At 47.0% G+C, this 22,205-nt stretch overlaps 1 protein-coding gene across 2 annotated transcripts in view; it reads right to left on the bottom strand.

Moving 5' to 3' along the window:
* ACTN4 (actinin alpha 4) overlaps positions 1-22,205 on the bottom strand; it is an 80,003-nt gene that overhangs the window by 17,817 nt on the left and 39,981 nt on the right. Inside the window, exons 2-11 of one of the 2 annotated variants that reach the window (XM_084612346.1) lie at positions 20,685-20,799; positions 19,083-19,202; positions 14,882-14,968; positions 14,092-14,179; positions 13,484-13,562; positions 12,942-13,023; positions 11,922-12,007; positions 3,163-3,255; positions 2,653-2,883; positions 739-886 (exon numbers count right to left, since the gene is read on the bottom strand). In XM_084612346.1, the coding sequence (XP_084468472.1) occupies positions 739-886; positions 2,653-2,883; positions 3,163-3,255; positions 11,922-12,007; positions 12,942-13,023; positions 13,484-13,562; positions 14,092-14,179; positions 14,882-14,968; positions 19,083-19,202; positions 20,685-20,799 (1,129 nt within the window). Of the gene's footprint in view, positions 1-738; positions 887-2,652; positions 2,884-3,162; positions 3,256-11,257; positions 11,344-11,921; positions 12,008-12,941; positions 13,024-13,483; positions 13,563-14,091; positions 14,180-14,881; positions 14,969-19,082; positions 19,203-20,684; positions 20,800-22,205 lie in introns of both variants that reach the window. The other variant, XM_084612347.1, reaches the window with a different exon arrangement.

Raw genomic sequence — 22,205 nt, 5'->3', positions numbered from 1 at the left:
GCTAACCTGCCTGCATTTGCTTACGGGACTGGCTAGGGGACCATTTAAACAGACAGCTTCAGCTGAAAGTAAAGCTTCTGCCAGTGTCTAAACTTCACCTGGTCCCATCTGAAAACGCCTGCACAAAATGACGAAGCTGTCAAGAATAGCACTGCCTATGCATTCGGGGAACCTGTCTGCTTTAATCCGGGGTCCAACCACACCTGGAGTGCTCATTCAGAGTTCAAAACACAGGACAAGTGTTTTCCTGGCCTTGCCTGCGGTGAGGACTTGAGTACAGAGCAGTAGCTTCTATTCTTAAACTAGTCCCACGCACACACACCCAATGCCCAGAGAGTAGTTTGGAAACACGGCCAAGCTGCAGTACAGTACAACGGCTCCATAATGCTGACAGCTGGAAGGCACAAAGTGACTTGCTAATGCAGCTAATACCATTCCTTGGGCCATTTCATCTCCAGATCCCAATACTACCAAAAGGTAGCCAAGGATCAGTTTCCCTATTCCAGAAATGGAGGACTGAGTGCCAAGTGACTTGCTCAAAGAGTGACAGAGTCAATAGCGCAGAATCAGAATTCAGAGCTCCCAACGCCTGCTGGGGTTCAGGCCTCCGTCTCTTGGGCCATGCTATCAGAGCCAGAGGAGCAACTGTTCTCAGCCATTCAGCCTGCTTTAAAAGGATTCCTTTGCCAGATCTAGCTCGCCCTCAGCCCGTCTCTGGCCTCAGAAAGAAGTGACTACCTTCTGTCCAGGACTCGTGGATGGAGGCTTTCTGTCTGAACTTCTCAGCCAAGTGGTCCAGTCGCTCTAGCCTCCTGATCTCATTCAGCAGCCACTCTTCATAGCCTTTCTCCGCCTGTTCCAAGTGCTGCCAGCCATTATTAATGTCCTGTGGGGGGGAGGGGGAGTATAGGAAACAAGGCGTTTAGAGCAAGAAAGGGCTGTGTCAGACTGCCAGCAAGATTATGAAGCACCTAAGGGGAATCACAACATGACAGGGAACATATTTGGGGAACAAATATTTAATGGGCTCTTCAATCTAGCAGAGAAAGATCTAACAGTCCAATGGCTGGAAGTTGAAGCTGGACAAATTCAAACTGGAAATAAGATGTACATTTTTAACAGTACAAGTAATTAACCATCACTGACAATTTTTAGATCAAGATGGGGTGTTTTCCTAACAGATCTGCTCTAGGAATTATTTTGGGACAGTTCTCTGGCCTGTGTAATACAAGGGGGTAAGACTAGATGATCACAATGGTTCCTTTCTGGCCTCAGAATCTATGAATGGCCCATACTTCCAGGGTGACATCATCAGGTTTTCCCTTTCCCATACTGGATGTTAACACCATCTCCGTTATAACATTAGCGTTTGCCATGCCATATGCATGTGTATATGTAATAACTAACCCTTGGGAGACTGGCAGACCAGCAACACCAGTCATTGGGGGAAGCTACATGCCACACAATATTTGCTACCAGGAACAAAAAAGCATGTGCATCTCTGGCACATACAGCTGAGAAACGGGACTGAGACCTCACTGCTTAGGGCAAGGGTTCTCAACCTTTCTTTCTGAGGCCACCCCTTCATGCTACAAAAACTCCATGGCCCATCGTGCCCATGAACTGGTTTTCTGCATATAAAAGCCAGGGCTGGCGTTAGCAAGCAGGGCAGTAGCCTAGGGCCCCACACCACAGGGGCCCTCATTGCTCAGGCTTCAGCCCCAGGGGTTTCAGTCTCATGTGGTGGGGCTTCGGCTTTCCGCCCTGGGCCCAGTGACTCTAACGCTGGCCCTGCTTGGCAGCCCCCCTGAAACCTGCTCACGGACCCCAGAGGGCCCTGGACCCCTGGTTGAGAACCACTGGCTTAGGGTACGACTACATGGTCAAAACAGTGCCAGAGCTAGCCCACTTGAGCTTGCCAGAAACCGACTAGCACAGATAACAAGGAGAGCGAGGCCACAGCCCTGCAGGTTTCAGAGCGAGCAGAGTTGGCAGTCGGGTATATGCTGGGATTGTTCTACTTGGCCTGCAGCCCAAGCTGTGCTGTCTTCACGGCCGTTAGCCATGCTTGCGGGATTCACGCTAGCTCGGGTAGGCTGACCCATCCACACACAGTTTCTGCTGTGCCGACGTACTCTTTGTTACATTGGGCATAGGCAAGGAGTATGCAGTAAGGTCGGTTACACTGCAGGCCTTGAGGAGACACTAGGCTCTGAAATAGTAGCCAATGCACATGAAGGGAGAAGCTGACTGCTGACGACCCTCACTTACACCCATGCACACCCAAGCAGGGTTTTGTAGGTGTGAGAGAGATTTGGATTTGGCCCTCAATCTTCCAGCATGAGCACACAAGTCCTTCTCCTCCAGACACTCGTGTTAGCACTGCCAGGAAGCGTGCAGAGTACGGAGGGACCACCCACAAGGCATCCAACATTTGGCTGCAGTACCCCATAAGCAGGTCACCCAAGAGGAAGTTGCTTCTGGACTGTTAATAGGAGCTAGTAAGCAGACTCAAGTCAGCTTTCGGTACAGACCGCTCCCTCTTCATCTCTGCCAAATTCAGTTCTGCTCACTCCACTGTGGTAAAGGCCTCACTCTGCTTTACCCTTCCCCCTCAGTGCCTCATTGCTTCAGACAAACACCATTACTCACCGAGACCATCTTGCCCTCCGAAGGCATGAAGGCAGGCCTGTTGCTCAGCCGGAGTTTAGTCTGCAAGGTGTTGAAGTTTATCTCCAGCTGACACTTCTCCTGCACTTTGGGAGGCTTATGGACACGCCTGTAGTCACGGAAATCTTCCAGTTTTTGCTGCATCTCTTGAATGGTCTTCTGTGGGACCCGGTCCTCCAGCCAGGGGATAGTGCGTTTAATCCACTCCAGCAGCTGCGGGGCGAGCAGACACTGGTTAAGTAGGACGTGAGGAGCAGCAGCAACATACCTGTCATTGGCCCTTCAATGGGGAAGTCGCAGTCATGCTGGGGAATGTACCAACTGACACAGAATATGCCATGGAGCCATGTCTCTCCGGCTATTGACATCCCTGCTCTCTCACATCCCAGACGTGTAGGCCACCCTCCACAATAAACCACCAGGATCCCTGTCGGCCTCCAGCTCAGAGCTCCTCTCCACACAGGAGAGTAATCAGAAGGCAGGGGGACTCACATCAGATGCCAATTTCTCATAGTCCTCCATCAGGTGCTCGTTCTCCTGGTTCACAGCCAGCACTTTGCAAATCCGGTTTGCTGCTGTCTCAGCCTGGGGGGAGGCAAAAGGGGAGGAGGGGGAGATTTTAGACCCATTTGCAGCAGAGCTGCAAGGACAATGCATGAAAGGAGAAGCCAGCAGTGTTACGATCTGTCCAGCCCCCACAGAGAGGAAAGGAAAGCCACTCGGAAGCTAGACCAGTCCCCTCAGAAGGGCTTGCTGGCAGGTTTAATCCGCACTTGCCATGTCATGTGGAAGATTTACCCTGAGGCTTCATCAGCTAGAGGATGCCCCTTGCATAACTTGCCATGACAGCGCAACTCACCCACCAGGGAGGCTCCCGTGGCTCCGGCTCCCAGACCGGCATTGCCTGTGCTAGTGGGACTAACTGGAAAGTAGGTGCCATGTTACAGATGTGCCCGCTTCCTGAGCTGCCCTGGGAACCTCCAACAGCGCTTGGGTCTTCGGGCTCGGTTGGATCCAACTGATCAAAGCTTTTTCCAAGCTCAGCATAAGCAGGTGATATCTGAATGGCTATTGGCCAGAGCCCCTCCACTGCCTTGAGGGGGAAGATTAAGCCCTCTGCACATTAATGTGCATTTCCACAGCACCCCAGTCAGGTAGGCATGCCCCCATTTTACAGATTGGGAAATGGAAGTGACATGCCACTGAGTCTGGGGCAAAGCAAGGAGAAAGACCTAGATCTCATGACTGCTCCTCATGTGCCTGTATCTCCAAGGCCACCCATCCCCATGGCCTTGTGAAAGCAGCTAGCTAGCTACCAGAGTGAGGATCTGCCCATCACTGCAAGACTCTGGCGCCAGCCTATACCAATTATGAAAGTCTCTGACTTGGCACCTTCCCACTGCTGCTCCCAGAACCCCTCCCCAGCATCCCATATCTTCCCCTAGGCACCGCACCTGGCTCTCTGGTTTATAAGAATGGAGCACATGGTCAGTTGCACCCGCCAACAGTACAAGACCAGATTGCTGCATTCTTACTTGGAGTGTTAACTGGCTGGACTAACGCAGAGTTCGTAAATTAGTATTTTGCCAAGTAAGTGTGTTTGTAGTAGTGTCAGAATCCCTCCACTTTGTGTATTCCACTCCTTATTCAACACCCGTTGACTCCTAATAATTAACGAACTCAGGATTTAGCTCCAGAATTAGCTATTTGTCAAATCACTGCCTGGGTAGTGTTCCACAGCATTTCAGCAGCTGCATTTTGGGTTTGGGTCTTCCCAGAACTACGGCACTGAGCCATAAGCATCCACGTGTTTAACAATCATTTCTCTTTGACTGATTCCCGTTTGCTGACTGATTTCACTGCAGCCTTCCGTACCGTACACACGCCTTCCTTCTGCCCCTTCCTCATCTGTGAGGCAGGTGGGGTAAGGTGAAATTCCCTTGTGTATTAGGTAGGAGAGTGGCATACGTGGATGCAAAGAAGGAAAGTCAAGAGATCAAGTACCTTGTAGGCAGCACAGAAAGAGTCCAAGAGGAGGAGTTGAAAGCCAGACATCAACAGAAATAGTGAAGAGGGTCTATAGGAGGATGGGGAGAGGAAAACAGAGCTGGGGAAATGAATTGCCAAAAAGACTAGACATCAGAAGTTTGATTCCCTTTAGCAACAAAACATAAGTGATAAGCAGTCTGGATTCTAGGCTGTATGCTTCTCCTCACACTGCTGGGTACCACTTAAACATATTAGACATGCTCATGATGCAGCACACATCAGTTGCCACCTCAAACTTGGGACTGGAATTAAGAGCACGACACACAAGAACATTGGAAAAACCACCGCATGCTACGAGAAGCTAATAAATACCAGCTGATGCCACGAACATGCCAGCTGTGCTCCTAAAGATTGGGATCAGACAAAGAACAATAAAAAACACTGGCCAGGCTAGAATTTCACACATTACACCCTCCCAGGGAGCGCCTGGGAGAAGTGCTAGCTAATACACTCAACTTCAGACTTTAATAGAAAAATTTCAGTCCAGATGGAATACGTATCCAGTGTGTGTTTTTCAAACATTGGCTAACAAGGTTAATGCTTCCAGCCTATAAAAGTTTCACACTTTACGAACCAAGTTAATCCTGATCTTTAATAATCACATCCTATAGCTGAACAGGATCTAGCGCTGACAAACTTATGCAGCATGTGGAAAATGTTTGCCCAGAATCCTAGATCTGCACTAGGAATTATTATAGGGAAGTTCTACGGCAAGGGTGGGCAAACTTTTTGCCCCGAGGGCCACATCTGGGTATGGAAATTGTATGGCGGGCCATGAATGCTCACGAAATTGGGGGCTGGGGTGCAGGAGGGAGTGAGGGCTCTGGCTGGGGGAGCGGGCTCTGTGGTGGGGCCAGAAATGAGGAGTTCAGGGTGTGGGAGGGGGCTCTGGGCTGGGACAGGCGGTTGGGGTGTGGGAGACAGGAGAAAGGGCTTCGGCCGGGGGTACGGGCTCTGGGGTTGGGCTGGGGATGAGGGGTTTGGAGTATAGGAGGGTGCTCTGCGCTGGGATGCAGGGGTTTGGAGGGGAATCTGGGCTGGGCGGCTCAGGGGTGCAGGCTCCAGGCAGTACTTACCTCAAGTAGCTCCCGGAAGCAGCGGCATATCCCCCCTCTAGCTCCTAAGCAGAGGTGCGGCCAGGCAGCTCTGTGCACTGCCCTGTCCGCAGGTGCTGCCTCTGCAGCTCCCATTGGCCGTGGTTCCTGGCCAATGGGAGCTGCAGGGGCAGCGTGTGGGGCAGGGGCAATGTGTGGAGCCCCCTGGCTGCCCCTCCACATAGAAGCTGGAGCAGGTACATGCCACTGCTTTCAGGAGCCGTGCGGAGCGGGGCAAGCCCGACCCCACTCCCCAGCTGGAGCGCCAGAGTTGGACAAGCCCCAGACCCTGTTCCCCAGCAGGAGCTCGAGGGGCAGATTAAAACGTCTGAAGGGCCGGATGCTGCCCCCGGGCAGTAGTTTGCCCACCCCTGTTCTATGGCCTGTGTTACGCAGGTCGGACGAGATGTCACAAAGGTCACCTCTAGTCTCAATCTATGAGCCTTAAAACATCAGTCATCAGAGTGCCTGTGGATGAGGTAATTTACTGATTAGGTACAGCTATGCCATTCTGCCTTTAGCTGAGTAAAACTTCGTCAAAACTGATAGGCAGTCAAGATGCAAGCAGCTACTCTTTGCATAAAATAGCCCTCGTAAGGATCCTCAGCTCTTCCCTAGACTATACAACAGATTAGATCAATATCTGCTACTATGGGCAAATCAATTCCTAACGAAGAGAACCATTCAAATCCAGAATACATTTCAAGGAAGCCATGATGCCTACAAAACACATGAATGATTCGGCTACAGGAGAGCTGGCTGTATTTCAAGGAATCCCTGTTGAGGTTACAGGGACAAACCATCCCGATGTGTCGAAAGAATAGTAAGTATGGCAGGCGACCAGCTTGGCTTAACGGTGAAATCCTAGCGGATCTTAAACATAAAAAAGAAGCTTACAAGAAGTGGAAGGTTGGACATATGACCAGGGAAGAGTATAAAAATATAGCTCGGGCATGTAGGAATGAAATCAGGAGGGCCAAATCGCACCTGGAGCTGCAGCTAGCGAGAGATGTTGAGAGTAACAAGAAGGGTTTCTTCAGGTATGTTGGCAACAAGAAGAAAGCCAAGGAAAGTGTGGGCCCATTAATGAATGAGGGAGGCAACCTAGTGACAGAGGATGTGGAAAAAGCTAATGTATTCAATGCTTTTTTCGACTCTGTCTTCACTAACAAGGTCAGCTTTCAGACTGCTGCGCTGGGCATCACAACATGGGGAATAGATGGCCAGCCCTCTGTGGAGAAAGAGGTGGTTAGGGACTATTTAGAAAAGCTGGACGTGCACAAGTCCACGGGGCCGGATGAGTTGCATCCAAGAGTGCTAAAGGAACTGGTGGCTGTGATTGCAGAGCCATTGGCCATTATCTTTGAAAACTCGTGGCGAACGGGGGAAGTCCCCGATCACTGGAAAAAGGCTAATGTAGTGCCAATCTTTAAAAAAGGGAAGGAGGAGGATCCTGGGAACTACAGGCCAGTCGGCCTCACTTCAGTCCCCGGAAAAATCATGGAGCAGGTCCTCAAAGAATCAATCCTGAAGCACTTACATGAGAGGAAAGTGATCAGGAACAGTCAGCATGGATTCACCAAGGGAAGGTCATGCCTGACAAATCTAATCGCCTTCTATGATGAGATTACTGGTTCTGTGGATGAAGGGAAAGCAGTGGATGTATTGTTTCTTGACTTTAGCAAAGCTTTTGACACGGTCTCCCACAGTATTCTTGTCAGCAAGTTGAAGTACGGGCTGGATGAATGCACTATAAGGTGGGTAGAAAGTTGGCTAGATTGTCGGGCTCAACGGGTAGTGATCAATGGCTCCATGTCTAGTTGGCAGCCGGTGTCAAGTGGAGTGCCCCAGGGGTCGGTCCTGGGGCCGGTTTTGTTTAATATCTTCATAAATGATCTGGAGGATGGTGTGGATTGCACTCTCAGCAAATTTGCGGATGATACTAAACTGGGAGGAGTGGTAGATACGCTGGAGGGTAGGGATAGGATACAGAGGGACCTGGACAAATTGGAGGATTGGGCCAAAAGAAATCTGATGAGGTTCAATAAGGATAAGTGCAGGGTCCTGCACTTAGGACGGAAGAACCCAATGCACAGCTACAGACTAGGGACCGAATGGCTAGGCAGCAGTTCTGCGGAAAAGGACCTAGGGGTGACAGTGGACAAGAAGCTGGATATGAGTCAGCAGTGTGCCCTTGTTGCCAAGAAGGCCAATGGCATTTTGGGATGTATAAGTAGGGGCATAGCGAGCAGATCGAGGGACGTGATCGTCCCCCTCTATTCAACATTGGTGAGGCCTCATCTGGAGTACTGTGTCCAGTTTTGGGCCCCACACTACAAGAAGGATGTGGATAAATTGGAAAGAGTCCAGCGAAGGGCAACAAAAATGATTAGGGGTCTGGAACACATGACTTATGAGGAGAGGCTGAGGGAACTGGGATTGTTTAGTCTGCAGAAGAGAAGAATGAGAGGGGATTTGATAGCTGCTTTCAAATACCTGAGAGGTGGTTCCAGAGAGGATGGTTCTAGACTATTCTCAGTGGTAGGAGAGGACAGGACAAGGAGTAATGGTCTCAAGTTGCAGTGGGGGAGGTTTAGGTTGGATATTAGGAAAAACTTTTTCACGAGGAGGGTGGTGAAACACTGGAATGCGTTACCTAGGGAGGTGGTGGAATCTCCTTCCTTAGAAGTTTTTAAGGTCAGGCTTGACAAAGCCCTGGCTGGGATGATTTAATTGGGGATTGGTCCTGCTTTTGAGCAGGGGGTTGGACTAGATGACCTCCTGAGGTCCCTTCCAACCCTGATATTCTATGATTCTATGATACTAGTGTGCTTTGACCACTGCCCATCCCACTGACTAATATGGTCTCGTTGTTTTCTTGTACTCCGCCATGTGTCTGTATTCATCTGTTGTCTCAGGCTGTGAGCTCTTCGGGGCACAGACTTTCATTTTTGTTCTGTGTTTGTATAGTGGCTAGCACAATGGGGCTCTTCAGAACTAGGGTAACAAGTAATAAAGGAAGCTTCCCCCCATCTTTGGTCCAAGAACTCCCAGGTGTAGCACATCTGGTGCCTTGCATTTGAAATGGAATGTTTCTAGTTCTGCCTGAGCCCCTCTTGGACTCTCATAGCCGGATTCTCTGTTCCCCTGTGCTGCATGTAATCATTCACACCAGTGAAAAGGCGGGAGGAAACACTACCAAACTAGAATAGTGCCATTTTACATGGGTGTAATGGCCAGGCACTTAATCTGGACTTGGGCCTCAGTTACTGATGTCAGATCGGAGACTAGTTTCAGCCTTGCTCCAGTACCGGTTTAACAAGTAATACAGACGCTACAGTAACACTTGGTTCAGTAGCATCAGAAGGCCCCAGTGGTGCTGGCTTCTGTACAAGCCTAGAGGGCAATCATGGTCCCTGCCCCCAAAGAGTTTACTCAACAGTTCTCTTTAAAAATCAAAGCCGGACAGGCACCCTTGGTCTGCAGCAAGGCATCGAAATGTCTCATTCATCCCCTGAAACCTAGTTAGCACTAAAATGGCATTTAAAGTGAATCAGCAAGTAAAGATGCGTTTCGAACGTCTAAACTACAGCAGCTACACAAGCAATTAAAGACAATCCAACTGACCTGGATTTGCATTCTAAATGCTAAAAAAGATGCTAGCATTTAGTGTGGTAAGGGAAGGAAGGGAAAACCACAGTTTAAGAACACCAAGAGCAGAAGCAGCACAGAAATTCCTGCTTGTAATCTAGTTTCAGATTTTAGTCAGCAGAGTCCCGGCAAGAGTGTAACCATAGTAGATTTGATATTAACAGAGGTGCTTGATTCCAAGAACCAGAGGTATAATGACTTATCACAATTGAGATCATAGTGAGTCAGGGCAATGCCAGAGTCTAAGGTAAGATTTTCCAGAGAGCGTAAGTCCCGTTTCCAAAAATGACTTAGGCACTTGGGAGACAGTCTCACTGAAAATTAAGAGGCATGTTAGGACCCCAGAACCAAAGTCATTTTTGAAAATGGGACTTAGACGCTCTTGAAAATGGTATGACAGTAAAAGTCATCAAGTGGCGGTATCTAGCTGCCATTGAAAGATGTTCTTCCCTATCAGTTGTCTACATTAAAAGCCATATTGGTTTCAGAGAACATCTGTCCTTTCCCCTACAATAGCAGAGGGTAACAGCAAGGCTAACCTATTATGGATTTGGGCATTGTCAGGTAAACTCTTCAAAGAGTTGACTGTTTAGTTTGCTTGTGCAGTGTTTAAGCAATGTCTGATTGACAGAACTCTAACAAGTTTGTGTTCCCAGACCTAACCTTCCTAGTGATATTCTCCACCGCCGAAGAAACAAAACCACCCCAAATGGCAATATTTAAGATGAAATGGGGCCGAGAAGGATATTCTAGCTAAACAAGGGAAACCAGCATTTAATAGAAATGCTGATGCCAATTTCATTTGGCATGACTTTTGCTGCCGTGCCTAGTATGAGAGGCATATTAACAGCAGTGATAAGTGTTCTGGATAAGAACTGTAACCGCGCATGAGAAAGCAAACAGGATATACACAAGGTTAAACTGTCATCACAAAGACTTTCAAATGATTTTGGTGATGCTGTTATCCTACGCGCCAATCAACTGACAGCAGTGCCATTTGCACAGACATGGCATTTTCATGGGAAATGAAAAGCCTAATGCAGAATCAAATTTGATTAAGTCAGCAGAGTCATCCAGATTTGTGCTCATTATGCTAGTGATACAAGAGTCCCACTACGATCATAAATACTTGCATGCTAATTTCAGCTGAGCACTTTGTCAGCTATCCTCCTGCACCGTAACAGCCACTGGGGGCTGTCATTTGGGCACTTAATAATGCCTCTTCCGCACATCCCCAGCTGGAATATTTTTTTAAAATTTCTACTGGGCCAGCAGTTTGAGTTTAGACATCTTTGTATCAAGCGTGTTAAACGAGACTCAGCCAGGGGATTATGGCAAGCAGCCCTGTAACTGTCACAGAGAATGGCTTGCCATAACGTAAGCCAGTACAGTGCTAGCTTACTCCCTTCCAGCTCCATAAAATGCTACTGTGAAGATCTTGAATCTAACACTAGTGTTTGGAGGACAGTGAAACAATCAATTAAAAACTGAGTGATTACTTCTCTTCTCTCACCCCCATTGGCTGCTGAAGTAGTGACCCTTCATTGGCCGCGCTACGTACAAAGTACAAACCACCCCAGATTTTTATTATTGCCGGTGACTATGTTTTTGTTTCTCCACCAATCTCAGTGGCCAGCGATCATTCCAGCCGTTTTCACTCGTCACATTTCTCATAAGCCCTTCATGCCAATGTAACAAGCCTCAGTGAGTTGCTTAGTGTGCAAGATTAGTGGCAGTTGAACCAGACAAAACATGCGTAGAAGCAGAAGCAATTCCACCTGCCAAAAGCTCACCTTTTGAGCCCCCGAGAAAGCATGGTAGAAGCAGGAAACGTATGTCATGATAGCCTTCTCATCGGGCCTGAGAGTGCCTACAATATCTGCGCAGAAAGAAAGGGAGGAGAGAGTGAAGAGAGCAGCGTGGGAACCTCCCAGCCCCTCTGGCATGCAGCTGAGGGGGAACAAGCACTTGCTTCAGACTGGAATCCAAACCTAAGCTGAAGCGTGACTCAGCCAAATGGGCTATTTTGCGGCTTTAAATCTTTCCCACTCAGTTCAGAGTTTCTGTCCCTTAAAGTCTGAGACTCTCCCAAGATGAGTAGCTACACTCCTCTAGCAGCCCTTGATTTGAGACACTGGCTATCGGTCTTGGTATTCAGATTCACAAAGGTCTTGGTTGAAAAGCTGATTTCTCCTGCTGTTTATTGCTACGTAATTCCCCCGCCACTAATGATATAGCCCAGTCACCTACTCTATAAAGATGATTTTTCTGGTCCCTCCAGTGTTACATAATAGCTGGAGCCATGGAAGCTGGACAGCTCCCGGAGCATGTATGAACTAGCTGAGGTTTGCTTTCCAGTCAGCAAGAGACCACTGCCATCTGCAAGAAAAACTGGGTCAGCGTAGGATGCTGCAGTTCGAAGAGTTATAACGAGATGGACACAGCTGCCTCCGGTACCTTCTGCGCGCCAGAAAATGCATGGTAGAAGCTGGATACATAGGTCATGATGGCCTTCTCATCAGGGCGAGCTGTGTTGACAATGTCTGCAAGCGAACAATAAGTGTTAATGCCCTCACGGGGAGGGCCTGGTTTCACACTGAGTCAGACTTGATTGCCAAGGCACATCTCGCACATCATCTCAAGAAACCCGCTCTTCACCACTCTGGAGTCCTGTAGATAAGCAGTTCTCTAAAAAAAGAAGTGCCAGAATATCTGGATGGTCAGAAGAGGACATCAAAACTGTCCTGGATATACTACAGAACGTGAAAGATAAGCTTGTCAACGAAGACTGAACACAAGCCATTTGCAGCTACGGGTACTGCATTTTACATAGGGCAGCTATTACTGTTTTTGCGACTGTTTTAAAAAGGGAATGTTGGCCCCAGGATTTAGTGGTGGTGATGGTCAAGTGAGATTACCACCACACAAAACAAGAAGTGGGGTGCACTTTTACCCAAAGTAACCAACTGTTACTCAATTGTGGTCTCACTTCTTGTTCAGTACACACCACGGCCCTACCCAGGAAAGGTCACTATGTTCCGTGAGCATTACATTCACAAATGTGAATGAATAGCTGGAAAAGGCCAAGGTAACAGAGGGCAATTTGTTCCGGTTGGGACAGCTTCACTGCTAGTGAAAACAGAATATGGCAAGATGCATTTGACAACAAATTTCTGGTCCATCATGTGTTTACAGAGCTTTACGTGGCCTTTCAAATATAAGCCTAGTCATGGAAAGGGTGGGAGATGTGAATGCTGTATGGAAGGCCAGTTCTGACTTTTAAACACAAGCCAGGCTGGCTGCCCTATCAGATCAGACCACCTGATGCCCAGTCCTACGTGACACAGCAATGGAGGAAATGCACTTTCCTCTTGCCTTGACAAGCAAGTTGTTCATGGGACTGGGTCATCTCCACAACAATGGCAGGAACTTCCACTGACCCAGGTGGTTCCTGCTGCGAGTGCCTGGAATGCTTACCCTCGGCATCCAACATCTTGGGGATGTCCAGGTATTTCTCTGCCACCTCAAAGGCGTTGTTCAGGTTCGTCACAGGATCATCCTGGGAAAAGGACAGTTGTAAAAAGTCGTGTGAGGGTGTTATGAACCTGAGTCTCTGACAGCTCCCTCTAACACAGATGGCATGGCTGCTGCAAGGGCTGCTTGGCAGGAGGTCTAACATCTCCCCTATTTCCACTTGAAGGCAGACTTGCTGTAGCATTCATGTCTAACCTTTTCCACCAATGACCCAAAAGTTCCTTAGTCACCTGCTCCCATTAGCCGACCATTCCCTGCCAGACTCAAATTCCTGTCTCACTGAATGGAACAGAGTCTAACTTATGACAGGAAGATCTTTTCAAATCCTGCCTTCTAGCATTGAATTTGCCTTCTAATAAGACACACAGCTAGCAGCGACAATGGGGGTCTGAGAGGTTAAGTGGGACGTGTGTTTCCCTGGGGTGCGTCTAGCAGCACAACTTAGCTTCTGAAGAAAGGATAACATGGCCACTGCAGAGATGTACCTTTCTGAGCTTGTCATATTCAATGAGCTCTGGTCTGTGTCTGTGGATCAAGGCATTGAAAGCAAGACCATCCTTCCAGCTACAAAAGAGATCAGAGTTAGATGGCTTGGTGCGTGGGGTTAGATACATGTATCTGTATAATACACTACAGAAAATGATCACCAATACACAGTAGAGTCCAACAGATTATTTTTTTTCCATTCACCTTGATTTAATGCCTCTAGAAGCAGCAGGACTGAGTACTATGCACAGTTAACTGCATGCTTCCTTTAGATCGGGCATTTCAGGTTCTTCCACCCCCAGGCCCTCCTGAGAATGACAGCCCAGATAAGAGGCAGCAATGGCTGGAATTGCAGATTTAACAAGAGCAAAACATGCATGAATTTGGGGGTTTTGTTCCGGCCAAACCATGCTACAAGCATCGCTTCCCTAATGGCAAACCCATTGAATATTTCATGGAGATGCCTGTGAGGCCAAGGGAATGGGTTATTTCTTGCTGTCTTCAAGACACGCAGCAGAGCCTGACAACATGGAGAGCTCTTTCTGAAGCGTGTAAAGGAGCAGACAGATTCAAGCACTTGCTAAGAGGGGGTCTGACAGGCAGTTACCTGATGTGGAAATTTTGTACATTGACGTTCTTGTAGGGCGCCGTCTTCCTCTGACACCACAGCAGCAGGCCTTCTTTGGCAGAGGTCTCTGCAAAAGGCACAGGGCAATTAAGGGACTGTGCCCAGGAGCGTCTCTCTCCTGGTAGAGTTTTAAGCCAAGAACATGAGACAAGAGTGCAACAGATGACAGACTTATCCACAGACAGTAAAGGATGCAACCTGCCCCGTTTAGTGTTAGTGTTACAGCATGTGTCTGAGTCACAAGCCAACCTGATCACAAACATGCAAGTCAAGTATTGCAATTCATATTCAGGGTAGTTTATTTTCCACTGTGGTTGTCTCCAACTAAGAAGGACAGTCTCCAGTTGGCGTGTTGAGTCAAGACAGCTGCAAGTATGGGGTAAAAAAGCTCATCTTCCTTCTATTACCATTAGGTGGTTGGCGGGACTATCCCAAAATCTGGAACAGCACAGGGGAAAAACACCGGCCACCCACCATGCAGTCCCAGATTCACAGGGATCGGGTATTTAGCACTAACAGCCAACAAACCAAGTGAAGCAGAAGCACAGTAACTGATTTACTGAAACCGACAGCTATGCAAAAGAAGTATGTCTAGGAAACGTGATGCATGAGCTGTCCTGGATTACCATAAAACTGCATCAATTCACTGCACCAGTTTTATCTTCCCCATCATACATTCTTTGTGCTGTAGTTACACGGATCCCTCTAATGTGCTGGAGAGCAAAGAAGCAGACCATAAGAACACAGCTTGCACACGCCTGGCTCTTACCTTCCACAGAAATGTCCTGAATGGCAAATCGAAGGATAATTGTCCAAATCATTCCCAATGTCATCTTTGTATTGCCATCTACAATCTCTGTGAAAGCAACAGTGGAGAGAAGAACATTGACATTAAACTCACCAGGGATGGAGGAAAACCTCACTTTCTTAATACAGACACATCAGCAAACAACTTCCAGGTGCAAGCAAGCTAGGAGAAGGATTTCAAGAGGCACTACAGTAAACAGCCATTAACACCTAGAATTTTCCTGGGGTCCAGTTTAAAGCCAAATACTGAGCTCACTGCACTGTCCGCACATCCAGAAAGAGTTTATTGCTTTCTGACTCAAACACTTCAGGATTTTAAGTTCTGGTGTGTCTTTAACCAGTTTACATTTTACTCTATAGAGGACAGAGGGACAACACTTGAATAAAGGATATATGGAGGCTCATCTTTTCATTCAAAGTTGGAGCTCACATCTGAGGACTCAAATCTCTGAAGGACAAATAAGCAGCAATGAGAGAAGGCCTCCACTTTGTATATCCATACTAGACAGTGGAGCAGAGGTATCAGACCAGTGTTCAAAGCTTCACTAGCAACACTCATGGAGTTTCTGGAATCCAGACTTTAGACTTTGTGTCTAATATACCCGGGTACATTTGGCAATTTTCAAAGAGAGTCAGACAGCACTGGGACAGCCCGACAGCACAAGCTTGCCACGCACAGTTCATCCCCACTCAAATTCCACCCCCCCAGATTCCATGAGCAGCCAAGGCTAATGGCTACAAAACTGACACCTCGGCATCATCATGCAAGGACACAGGAGATTTCATTAATGACCTCACCACAAACCTATATTTAAACCCAGCTCTCTAGAGTAATAGGCTGCAACACCCACTGCCATGTGGACAAAGCTAACTACATCTGCACTCAGTATGTGACAATGCTAGTTAGTCACAGTGCCAGGAGCCATCTAGATACAGCAAGAAAGCCTCTTTCAATCCCCCTCAAAATGATGAGTTTGCAGCCATTACTTTCAACCGTATGAAATGAAGGAGAGTGGGAAACCTGTTGATTATGGAGATTAAGAGACCCTATTTTAGTTAAACAGTGATAGCAAGATGATCATTTCTTTGAACAACTAGACATGGAATTTCTCACGTCTCTTGAGCAGCTAAAAGCCTCTTCCAAACCAAATAAATCCTTGGAAGCATGGAGAATTAAGTCTGGGTACCAAGGGGGCTGTTGAACAGTCACAGCAACAGCTGATGTCTAGGAGGAGAGCTCAGTGGATAAGTTGGCTTCTGTAAATTGAACACCCCACCCCTACATCTTGAATTGCAACATGGCACTAGTTGGAACATGCACTGGTTTCAGGTATAGTCAAGAGAAAAGACACCAGTCACTAGATTTAGAGATGTAACCTCAGTGCAAGCCATGTTACTTGATTAATTCAAACTGGCTCTGCAAGTAGCCTAGTGCCAAGTGATGTCCTAGCAACATCCCTCGGTGTCTAAGCAACAGTGGGAGTTTCACAAGTCCAAGGAACAGGTCATGGTTCTTGTGAGCAAGAACAGGTTCTATAAAGAGAAAGTAGCTGCAGCTTGTATTCCTGGGGAACCAACTGCCATATCAGATCAGCCCAGAATCCTATCCAATGGTGGCCAGCACCAGATGCTTTAGAGGGAGGAAACAGGCAGAGGTTTCTTGCTCCAAGGGGAGTTTCTTCCGAACCCCCACCACTCGGTGGTTTGCTTATACCCTGAGGCATAAGGGATTCAAATATGCTAATAAAATATTTCTGTCTAATGTAACTATATTCCTCAGTGGGTAATTTAACCAAATTTAGTCCCACATTCTAAACTCCAACAAAAATATCAAGGGGAAAAACACATTTAAAAAGGCAGTAGCCTGGACAATCTAAAGGTGGAGAACTATAAATAGATGAGTACTGATGCACGTACAGAAACCACCAATACGGAGATGGAAGAATTTAGTTCTCTTCTAGACTATCCTTCTTGGGAAGGAAGAGAGGAGAGATACTTTGCATTCAAACTAGTTATCTTAAACTGACAGATTTTAAGTTATTTGCAATAGTGAGAGAAAATACAGTACTTCTCCCTCAAACTTCTCATTTAGAAACTGCAGAGACACAGACAAATGTAAAAAAACAGGATAAAAACTATTTTGTTTTTCATGCTATCAGGCTTTATTGTAAAGTTTCATTATGGAAATATCCAAAAAACTCTGGTCTGCGTAAATGGAGAAATAGTTTTCCAAAGTGAACTCACCATTAATAGCATTTTAATGGATCATCTATCTGGAAATTCTCACTATTCTGCAATTCTGTGAAGCTCCTCTGGGGGGTCTGTTTAACCAGGGTGTTTTTCTTTGGACAAATTAAATAAATGCAGCTAGGAGAGGCAGAGCCGGGAGTGGGTCCAGCTGTAAAGAACCACTAAAGAAAATCTGAGGTTCTGATCTGAGAGCAGGAATTTTGTTTTTTAAATCATAACAAGTTGACTGCCAGCATATATATGTTTGGCAAAGCTCAAAGAAATACCAGGCCTGGAGACTTGGAACAATGCAAATACAAATATTTTGCTTTTCTGGGCACATTCTTTGATCCACGAAGTAATGGCAATTAGTTTAAAAAAACAGCAGCATGCCGCCATTCAACTGACCATGGAGAAAGAAACATGCCTTGAACTAACTGTTCAATGGCTTTATAGGCAGTCACCACGGTTCAATATTAATTTCCAAGCTCCCAAAAAGCTTTTAAATTGCCTTGAGCATCCTTGGCTTCCCTTGGATGGACCTAACCGTGGAGAAGAGGAGATACTTACAAGCCTTGTTCAGTACAAGACATTCTTCACCCAGGGCTAAGACCACGTGCATTACGCTCAGATACTCTAAGCCAACATTGCTGCTGATTCCACTGACATTTGACTGCATAACAATTCCCAGGATGAGCCATAAGTTTGAGATTTTTTCCTTTCCCACCCCATTAGCATTCAGACAACAGTAAGGTGGGATCAAGGTCTCTTCAGTATTTTTATGGCAGGCATCAACACTGATATTTATGGTTATGGCAAGTACAAGCCCTGCTTTGTGGCCATGTCTGTCTGTAAAGCCCCATGCATACCGTATTCATCTATTAAAGAGCAGCATCTACTTCCAACTGCAGTAATAACTCCTGATAAATGTCCCCTCCCTCGCCAAATATGCTTTGGTACATACAACAGAAGGACAGCTCTTTTACTTAGGGGGTGAGTTTTAGCTTAACGCATTAATCCAAAATAGAGGGAGGAGAGAAGTAACTCCACCACTGATGAGATGGATGAACCCACACCAGAACTGACATTTACTGCACTCCTGGTGATTTGCCTACCAAAGGTCTGGACACCCAGAATTTGGAGTTGACCTTAGCTGTCTATAACTCTTATTCTCCAAGTGTTATTCTTGCCATCTAAGAAACAGGCATGGTGAGCATCAAGTTACATTTTAGAAATGAATGAGTTCTACTAAAAAGTGTTTACCCCACATGTTAGCAAAACTACAGCAATTGCAACCAACTACCATTGTTTAAATGCAGTTAGGCTCCCAGTAATATGAACCTCTGGCCCAACTTCTCTCTTTCTATTGACTGAATTATAGGCATTTGGTGTCATTCAAGTTATTTGAATAATCCAGTCTTCTCTTAGTTCCTGACGGAGAGGAGGGCTGAAATGTTCCAACACTTTACTGTATAGAGAAAATAACTTCCAATTAGATGGTATGACCTATGACTCCTAATACAGTAGAACCTCAGAGTTACAAACTGACCGATCAACCACACGCCTCACTTGGAACTGGAATTACGCAATCAGACAGCAAACATAAAAAAGGCAAATACAGTACTGTACTGTGTTAAACATAAGCTACTAAAAAACCCTTCCCCTTTAAAAAAGATCTGACAAGGTAAGGAAACTGTTTCTGTGCTCATTGCATTTAAATTAAGAGGGTTAAAAGGAACGTTTTTTCTTCAGCATTGTAAAGTTTCAAAACTGAATAAAGTCAATGTTCAGTTGAAAACTTTTGAAAGAACAACCCTAACGTTTTGTTCGGAGTTACGAACCACCTCCATTTCTGAGGTGTTCGTAACTGAGGTTCTACTGTAGTCACGAGTTGAGGCTGGCTGCTGATACATTCAGAAGCCTAAATTACATACCTTCAGCTCCTATAGAGACCAGCTTCACTCCTTTGCTAGCGATGAAGTCTAGAGCTTTGTTCACATTGTTGATTTTATGCACTCTCATTTTCCCTCGTTCTGGTTTGGGTAATCGCTCTCCTAAAGGAAACAGAAAAGTTACAGCTTCTTTTTACAGTCTCAGGTGAGAGCTAAAATCACCGGTAGGAAAGACAAGTGAAGAAGTTTAATATGAAACTAGTCCCTTTACCATGATGTCAAGGGCAGAAGATCTGTTTCTAGATTGCTGCAAAGGTTACTCATACTTGAATAATTTGTTAAAACATGCATTATAAACCTGACTATTGGGGAAGGGGCTGTCTCCTTGTTCTGTGTCTGTACAATGCCTGGCACAAAGGGGTCCTGATTCCATTATTAGGGCTCCTAGGCCCTACAGCAGGGGTGGGTAAACTATGGCCCGGGGGCTGTATCTGGCCCTTCAGATGTTTTAAACTGGCCCTCGAGCTCCCACTGGGGAGCAGGATCCAGGGCTTGTCCCGCTCTGGCGCTCCAGCTGTGGAGCGGGGTCAGGGGCTTGCCCTGCTCCACGCGTGCTGTGGCTCTGCGTGGCTCCTGGAAGCAGTGGCATGTCCCCACTCCAGTTCCTATGCGTAGGGGCAGCCAGGGAGCTCCACACACTGCACTTTCCCCAAGTGCTGCCCACGCAGCTCCCATTGCCCAGGAATCACGGTCAATGGGAACTGCAGGGACGACCTCTGCGGATGGGGCAGCGCACAGAGCCACCTGGCTGCGCCTCTGTGTAGGAGCTGGAGGAGGGATGCCACCACTTCCGGGAGTTGCTTAAGATAAGCACCACCTGGAGCCTGCACCCCTGAGCTCCACCCCCCCGCCTGCCCCGATCCCCCTCCTGCCCTTCGAACCCCTCCATCCTAGCGCAGAGCACCCTTCTGCACTCCAAACCCCCTATCCCAGAGCCCACACCCCCAGACAGAGCCCTCAGCTCTCCCCCCCACCACTCCAACAGCCTGCCCCAGTCTGGAGCTCCCTCCCACACCTTGAACTCTTCATTTCTGGCCTCACCCCAGAGCCCATTCCCCCAGCCAGAGCCCTCAACCCCTCCCACACCCCAACCCCCAGTTTTGTGAGCATTCATGGCCCGCCATACAATTTCCATACCCAGATGTGGCCCTTGGGCCAAAAATTTTGCCCACCCCTGCCCTCCAGTAATATAAATATTTACAAAGACAGCATCATACTTAACCTACATTGTGATAGGTGCCTCTCAGGCTGCAGGACTGTAAACTTGTGGTGTAGATGTTTGGGCTCAGGTTGAACCCCGAGCTGTGGAACCCCGAGCTGTGGGACCCGAGCCTGAACATAGACCCCAGAAATATTATAGTCCCACAGCCCAAGACAGCTGATAGGGGCCAGCCATGGGTGTTTCACTGCAGCGTAGACATACCCTAAGAGAAGAGAAGAGCCCCATTTTCCACACAAAACAAGGTGACAGTCCTAGGCCAAAAAACTTACAACCCAAGCGTAAGTGACAGATTGGGAGGGAGCACAAGGTCCAGGGATTCTTTAAGTACCAGGTACAGTAGCAGTAGAGTGTCAGGGACGCACCTGAAATGACCTCCAAGAGCAACATGAGTTTGAGGCCATCGCGGAAATCTTCATCTATGTTCTCGATCTGCGTGCCAGCTTTCCGCAGGTGAGAATTGCACCATGCTGTAAAAGTCTGGAAGAATAAGATAAGGAGGGTGTGATATTGCAGCATTCAGTTTAGAAATGGACAAGCCATCCAGCTTTACATGAACTAACCTATTTGGATCCAATACACCAAAACGTGGTGCAGGTCTCATTAATGCACATGTACATTAATTCACTATCTTTGGTGATTATATTCACTGGGCTCACTCTTCATTTCTAGGTCAGATCACCCCCTTTCAGGATCATAACCATCTTACAGAGATTTTAGCTCTGCTATCGTTTCCCTAAACTTATTCCAAGAACCACCACTTTATTCTGCTTTGTGGCAAGACTAACTGGTTGCAGTAGAACAACACAGCCTGACCCAACCTTTTAGACTTGACCAAGTACCAATATGGCGTTTGTAGAATCAGAGGGAGCTTGAGTGGTTTTCAAGACAGAATCGCATTTAGTGGACATTGCTAAATATGGTGAGCATTTCTAAATACATATGACCAGGTCCTTGTTATGCTGCTGAGGTATGTGGTTAACAGGGACGAAAAAACTGCTGCAGAGCGCCCAAGCAATTCTTGCACTGAACGACAGAAAGATCTTTCTGGCTCTAGCTGGACGCCTTCGGTCTATTCTTGGCTTCCTGTGGCCTCCTCGCTGTGGCAAACAATTAAACACTGAGCTACGGAGCTTAAAATTGCACGAGTTTATTTGTGTAACATACCAAAACTCCGATGTGAAAACCACCACATGCTAAATGGCACGGTGTGGCTTAGCTCCTGCGCTGTAGGAGTTCAATCCTTCCAATTTAGTGTCAATTTAATTAGCCCCCACACAAACATCACAACGACCCCTGCTACAGGGAACAATATTAAACACATGCAATATTGTAAGCTGTTGTTCAGATGGGAGACACTTAGTGAAGATGTTACGATCTGTCATTCTAGAAACACTACATTAACAATTCCACACATCCAAAAAAACACAAGACTACTGCCACCAGATGAACACAATGAACTGCTGCAAAGTCAGAAGCAGTAGGCAAAAGAGTGTTCAAGCCAGTCACCATTTGTTTTGGCAACTGTTACTAACCCTGTTCATTCAAAAACTCCTAGACAGTAGCTGCTGAATTGACACTCTACCCTACACACAGCCTTCAGACAGCAAATATGGCAAGGTTAAAATGTGAAACTCTAAGGATTTTGATATGCCCATTTCAAGAGCTGCCACAGATTTACCCTCTTTATCTGATGAAGAGCACTTGGAAAGTGGAAAGTGACACGACCATATAGCAAAGGAAGCGAGACTGCAAGGATGAAGAATGATCTTTGGCAAGTCTGAGAACTTACATAACCATCCATCTTGATTGTGTGCGCTTGGAAAAAATAGTGTAATGGAACCAATGGTAGAAATTTACACCAATCTAGAAATGGCAATTCACTC

The sequence above is a fragment of the Lepidochelys olivacea genome (genome assembly GCF_965140295.1).
Source record: "Lepidochelys olivacea isolate rLepOli2 genome assembly, chromosome: 23".
NCBI classification, from domain to species: Eukaryota; Metazoa; Chordata; order Testudines; family Cheloniidae; genus Lepidochelys; species Lepidochelys olivacea.
This window is presented reverse-complemented; position numbering and strand designations above follow the sequence as displayed.